The 6,505-nt window shown below is 32.5% G+C and overlaps 1 protein-coding gene across 1 annotated transcript; it reads left to right on the top strand.

Moving 5' to 3' along the window:
* Positions 1-1,256: 1,256 nt before the first annotated feature.
* LOC142518616 (uncharacterized) lies at positions 1,257-1,972 on the top strand. Its single transcript, XM_075621412.1, has one exon. The coding sequence runs from the start codon at positions 1,565-1,567 to the stop codon at positions 1,925-1,927; it is 363 nt and encodes a 120-aa protein (XP_075477527.1). The 5' UTR covers positions 1,257-1,564; the 3' UTR covers positions 1,928-1,972.
* Positions 1,973-6,505: the final 4,533 nt, after the last annotated feature.

Raw genomic sequence — 6,505 nt, 5'->3', positions numbered from 1 at the left:
GGCGCGCGCGCACCAATACAGATGAATGACCAGACACTTACGCGCGGCCGTGCGACTTAATGCGCGACCGCGCGCACACATGCACGGGCCAGCGAGCAGAAGCAGCAGGCAGCCGCGCCAGAACTTGCGCAACCGTGCGCGATGAGTTCGATAAAACTATAAAATCGCGATTCTTAGGTCACGGAAGGGAATTTCAGCCGCCCTTTGGAGAAAATCACGAGAACAGCCGTCCTTGGAGAAGAAAAGGCGCGAGAAATCAAGCGTACACACGACGAAGATTCAGAGTGCGAAGAACATTCACAAATACGAAGAACAACGGATCTGGGGACGGAGACGAAACCTCGGATTCGTTCTCTTTCCTTCGCTTTTACATTTTCGTTGTCTAAAATGTTGAACATGTCTTGTCTTCGCTTGGATTTCGTGATGAGCTAATTTTCCATTCTAGAGAATGATGTAGCTTTGTGGACACGATGATTTGACGTGGTTATTTTATATGATTGAATTCCATTTCATATTTAATTGTGTTTCTCTGTGTTTATTTCACTGCAATTTACTGGCCATAAATTGTTTGTTGTTTGATTAATTCTATAACTCGGGAGAAGGACTAGGATTGTAGATCATTAGAAACACATCGTTGAATGTTTATATCGTTCGGAAGGCGTATAACTTTAGCGAGGTTTATGTAAGACATCGTTTGTATTTATCAATTAAACTTAGATTTTATTAGGAATAATTGAATCGAAGTTTGATTGATACAATTTATTCGTCACTTGGAAAAGGGGAATAAAATAATTGAGTGTTCTTGGCCATTAAATAATTGAAATTCAGGAATATAAATTTAACTGAGAATAATTGTCGTGGAAACTTGGTGAAATCATTTCTCTAGATATTTTCTCTAATTGTTATTCTTAATTGTTATTCTTCAATTTGGTGATTAGATTAATCTTTTGTTTTTAATTAATTCGTTCAAACAAACCAATCTGGTTATTGATTTTTCTAGATAAAGTCTTGACTATTTTAATTACAAGCATTGATATATATTTTTATACACACTCCTTGCGGGATCGACACTTGCACTCAAAATTACATTTTACTATAACTTGACATCATGCGCTTGCGAGCATTTAAGAAAACACGCAACAATTATGTTCATGTATATAATGTGAGACCAATATTTTCGATAAAAAACGATTTAATCGTCCATAATTAAACTAATGATAATAATTGGCAAGAGAGCTCTCAGACAAAGAGACAGATCCATTACATATTTTCTTACGGAGGGAGGGCCCTGCCCTCCACTATATTCATAGCCCCCCACGTTCTCTTTTTCCACTGCCCAATGTCCCTTAGAACATGGAGAAAATTATGGCAATTACCCTAGAAAACCCGATTGTTCATCAACTCTTGAAACAAATATCATGAAAAATGGGCTATAAATCGTTATTCGAACACACGAATACATTATACATCCACGGGAAGAATATAATGCTGACCAAAAGCGGCTCAAACCTGTAGCTAATTTTCTTGATCTTTCCGTTAAGAAGACATAATCGGATTTTCCAAAATGGACATTGAACTAGTGAAGTGTGAGTGCTGTGGATTGAAAGAAGACTGCACGCAGGATTACATCACCCAAGTGAAGTCGTGCTTCGGCGGCAAATGGCTCTGCGGGCTGTGCTCAGAGGCTGTGAGAGATGAGTTCAACATGGCGTTCGGGATGGATGAAGCTGTCAAAGCTCACATGTCTTTCTGTCGAAAACCGCGTAAACCGAATCCGGCGATTGGGGTCGCCGATGGGATGAGGGAGATTTTGAGGAGAAGGTCGAGTGATTTGTCGGATAATTCATCTTCTTCATCGAAGAAAAAGTACTCTAGATCATCTAGTGCTGCTGGTAAAGTAGGGAATCACGGCATTAATTATTACTAGCAGCTGGGAGAGCGATCGCCCACTACTTTTCTTGTCAAGTTTATATGATCTCATCTAGATTATATCGTATTTTGTGTTATCCTAAATTATTCCAGTTTCATTCTCACAAATGGATCCGATATTAACTATTTTAAATGATTTTTTTTTCAAATTTTATTTTATTACCATTATTATGAATCGGAATGTGAAAATATAATACCTTGTCGAAACATTTTTAGTTTTGATGATTGATGAAGGTTGTTGATCCGGATCATTAATAACCTAACCAAGCTGAATTCAAGAAGGTAATCTGAATTGTCATAAGAAAATATCCTAAAAAGCTCAACTGATTTAAAAGCCAGCCCGATAAAACATAAAAAAGATGTTAAAAGTCAAACCGATTTAAGATCGATTGATGAAGCCCGACTGAAAATCTATAAATCGATCAATCAGTCCAAATTATAAATTATTGAAGAATCGGTATTATCAGTTATTAAAGATCAGAGCTCATATAAATAGTGGATAAAAGTTTTCGTATTAACAGTCATTGAACCTTAACAGAATGTCAGGTTTCAGTGTACAACCAGAACATGTCAAAAAAGACGATGACATGACAACAATGACATCTGCATTTGAAAACAGATATATTTTGAAAAAATTTTCGTTGCAGATTAAAGCTACTAATAGATCAGTTGAATAAGCTCAAAAAGTTAAGACAATCATACTCTATATCTGAACTTTTTTGTTAACTTATCCCTTCTGAAAGAAGCTTTCTACGAGCTAAACTGAAATAACTAGTACACGTTGATAAATCGTCATCTGATAATTTTGAGGATCAAATTTATGCTTATAATTTTTCTGTGAATTATGTGTAATTGAGAGTAAAGAGTCTTATTGTTCAAAGTATTTAGATTGAAGTTTTACCGCGAGTTTCAGTTAGGCAATGTTAAGTCTTATTGAAGTAAGTGATTTCAAATTATTTGTAATTATCAAAGTCTTTTAGGACAAACCTTCCTTTCATGAGGAGAAATGGTGAGGGTGACGTAAGAGTCTTAAAATCTCCGAACATCTAGAAACAAACTTGTGCTTATTTATTTTTTTCAATTTTACATACCTCACTACTCTTCATACAATTCGAGTGAATTTTGTTAATAAACCATTTGTTCAACTAGTTTCAGTAAGCATATTTCCACAAAATTCACATTGATTGAATTACTGGGAACCAATTAACAAACAAAATTTCTGTGTTGTTAACCCAACTGAAATATTTTGGGATAAATTTATTCACAATCTCTAAATTTATTTTCGATCCTAAGATATCTCAATATTTAAATTCCAAATTTATGATGTGAGGAGACATTTTTCTTGGATAGATCAATGAATATGTTTAAAAGGAACAAAAATAAAATAGATTGAAAACTAAAATTGGTGGATTATTTTAGATAAGTTCAAAATGTTTATTACTTATATCCTTTTGTCCTTCAAATATAGAGAACTACGGAAAATTTTCTCATGAAATTCTCGTTGGGCTAATATCCCTATGTAACAAATTTGAGAATTTCAACCCCTCTGTTAATATGCAAATTGTGCTAATATCCCTGTTAAAATTCTCATTGAGCTAATACCCATCGGTAATGGATTTGAGAATTTTAGTTCATCTGTTATATTTTTTTGAGTATGCAAACCTCTGTCTCTATGAGAAAATTACGTCAAATATCCGCCCATCGTTTTTTGAGTTTTTCATTTTTTTCTTATTTAATATATGAGTAATTGGCGTAATTAAATCGAAATATTTGTGGAAATTTGATTTGTAGTAGAAGATGAGCATTTTCGGGAATAAATTGTCTAAGATGTTGAATTAATATCCCCATTTGTAACGGTATTAGTTCAATATCTTAACCAATTAATTTCCAAAAAATACAACAGAGGAATAAAACTTTCAAATCTGTTACAGAGAAGGTACTAGCTCAATGAAAATTTTCACACGGGTTTTGACATAATTTGTATATTAACATAGGGACTAAAATGCTCAAATCTGTTACACAGGAAAATATTAATTCAACCAGAATTTTACATTGTATTTAACAGAATTCTCTCTTCAAATATATGTAGAATTGAAAGTTAAAATGGATTGGGTTTGTTTTGAGGCGGTGAAAAAGACTTCACCAAAAGATCATTAAGAATATATATTTTTCTTATAAATAATAGTAATTTAAGGATAAATTTGGAGATAAATCCTCAAATCAAAATATAAATTTATCCTAATACCCTACATTCAACCAATTTTGTTCAAATCCCTAAAATGATAAAAATGACAAAAATATCTTTATATTTGTTGATTTTATTGATTTATTATTTAATGTGCCAGAAATATATCATAATTAGATAAAATTATTTCAAATATAAAAAATTATTATTACTAGATAATTGAATGATTGAGGAGGAGCATTTTCTCGAAAAAAGATCTGAATAGGTTCGAGATCAATTATTTGCATGATTTATTCCAATACTTTAGAATATTCGAAATAATAAGATCTGACATAGGTTAGAAATAAAGAGAAATGTGGAAATTATCAGAATCTAAAGTTAAAATTATAATTCAGTCTAATAAGTTCCTAGAAATAGTACCAGATTCATCTAAACTCATCGAAGATCTTAGAGAAATCTAAAAGGCAATAAAAATTATGACAGTATGTTGTATTATATACCACAAAACATGGAAAAAAATCCTTGAAAAACAAGAAGAAGTTCTTGTAACACGAAAGGATATTCAAACTCTAGAACAACAAATAAGTTCTAGTAAAAAGACTTCAGTAGGAAGGTTATTACCATCCTTTGGTATTGAACCTTTATTACATCAAAGAGGGACGACCAAGGTGCTTCCAAAATATTTAACCGACGAAGAAAAATGATCAATTTAATTATAAAATGTCTCAGAACGAAATTAATCTGATGACAACTTTAGAAATGATTGGTCTCGATGATCTCCAATACCTCGAAGAATATTTTGTAAATATCAGGGTCGTAGATCTAAATATAAACACAACTGAGGGTGAACCACCCGCATTGCCTATTAATCTTCTCATGAACTAACAAGGAAAATGTGGAATCTCATAATACAATATGACGACCCCAAACAGATTTTCATGCTGTGGAGAAGTATACCCAACGGAACAAGGTCAAGTAGAAGTCAAATTTCCTTGTACCAAACACCATATGAGAAATTTGTTTTGGAACATACACATTCTTATGGGGTTATGCTTAACCTTGATGTAATAGACTTAAAAAATAGATAAGATCTCATAGATAATTGGATATCGGTTATGAGAATCGCAGCAGGAACACTTGATGTCAACAGAGAATGATTTATTAAACTTTTAAAATGAGTCTTATGAGATCAATTAAAATTGCATGGAATATGACTTCGATAGAAACTAAAGAGTCAGTCCTAGTCGGAGAATCTCTTGGTGAGATAGCCAAATGAATGACTACACTATTTAAAGTACAATTTATAGGGGTAGATTATTTAATAGTCAATAAACAGAGAAGAAAAAAGAAATATACTCAAGCTCTGTATAGTCTTGAATTCAATCACATTCATTTAGTAGATGAATATTATATTATTAACTAAATATAGAATTCATGGGTCGAAGAAAATATAGCGATGCAACTTTTTTTCTCAAAAATGCCAAGTCCTTGGAGAGAAATGTTAATGAGAGAATACGTCTGTCAATCCAAATACTTTGGCACGAAGAGCCTCTTTTCTCAAAGGAAAATTGGCAGAATGATGTCATATGGTAACATTACAAAAGAATTACAAACGATTAAATAATATTAATAAACGTACTCCTTTATGTTGTAAAGAAAAAGATCTTCCAACAATCATTGTAAATAAGTTACAAAGGCAGAAAAAAAGAGCTTTAGACATTTTCCTTATGGCAGAAGTAGAAGAAGTGGAAGTGGTTTTTGGAAACCAAGACAGTATGGTCTAGATTAAAAAAAAAACTTGATCTTATAAATCTGGGCAGAGAATTTGACCATCAAGATGTAGGATACATCTCAAGCATTGAGCACATATCAAAGCACGATAAGAACACCTACAAAAAAAAAAAAAACTTTTAGAATAGCTCACATCCAAGGTAATGAAATTTTTAAAGATTATAATTGCTGGACATGTGGAGCAAGATATCACATTTCGACCCATTTCCATAAAATGATAGAAGGGGAATAAAATTTCGATCTGACCTCAGATATTAAAGAAACAGTTTATTACCAAGATCTTGTTCAAGTATACTAGTTTGAGAATATTGCTTCATACGACAATAATTTGAAGAAAACTTTTGAGTTAGGAAGAATATGATGGAACAAAATCATTATCTGACTGAGTATGAGTTGTTTCGACATTAAACACATGAAGATTTGTCTGGATTTTTAGCCAAATAACCATATCTCATAACATGGTCCAAAAAACCATGAGAGAAAATCCTAACCGATAGAGATATCAAGATTCTCTGCATGACATGTAGAAAAGTTCTTAAGAAATCTTTTCCTAAGAAACATAAAACATCATATGATCTATCAAGTTTTCAGAAATGAAAT

This window comes from Primulina tabacum, chromosome 1 (genome assembly GCF_025594145.1).
Source record: "Primulina tabacum isolate GXHZ01 chromosome 1, ASM2559414v2, whole genome shotgun sequence".
NCBI classification, from domain to species: domain Eukaryota; kingdom Viridiplantae; phylum Streptophyta; class Magnoliopsida; order Lamiales; family Gesneriaceae; genus Primulina; species Primulina tabacum.
The sequence above is the reverse complement of the archived record's forward strand: the minus strand, read 5'-3'. Positions and strand labels throughout refer to the sequence as shown.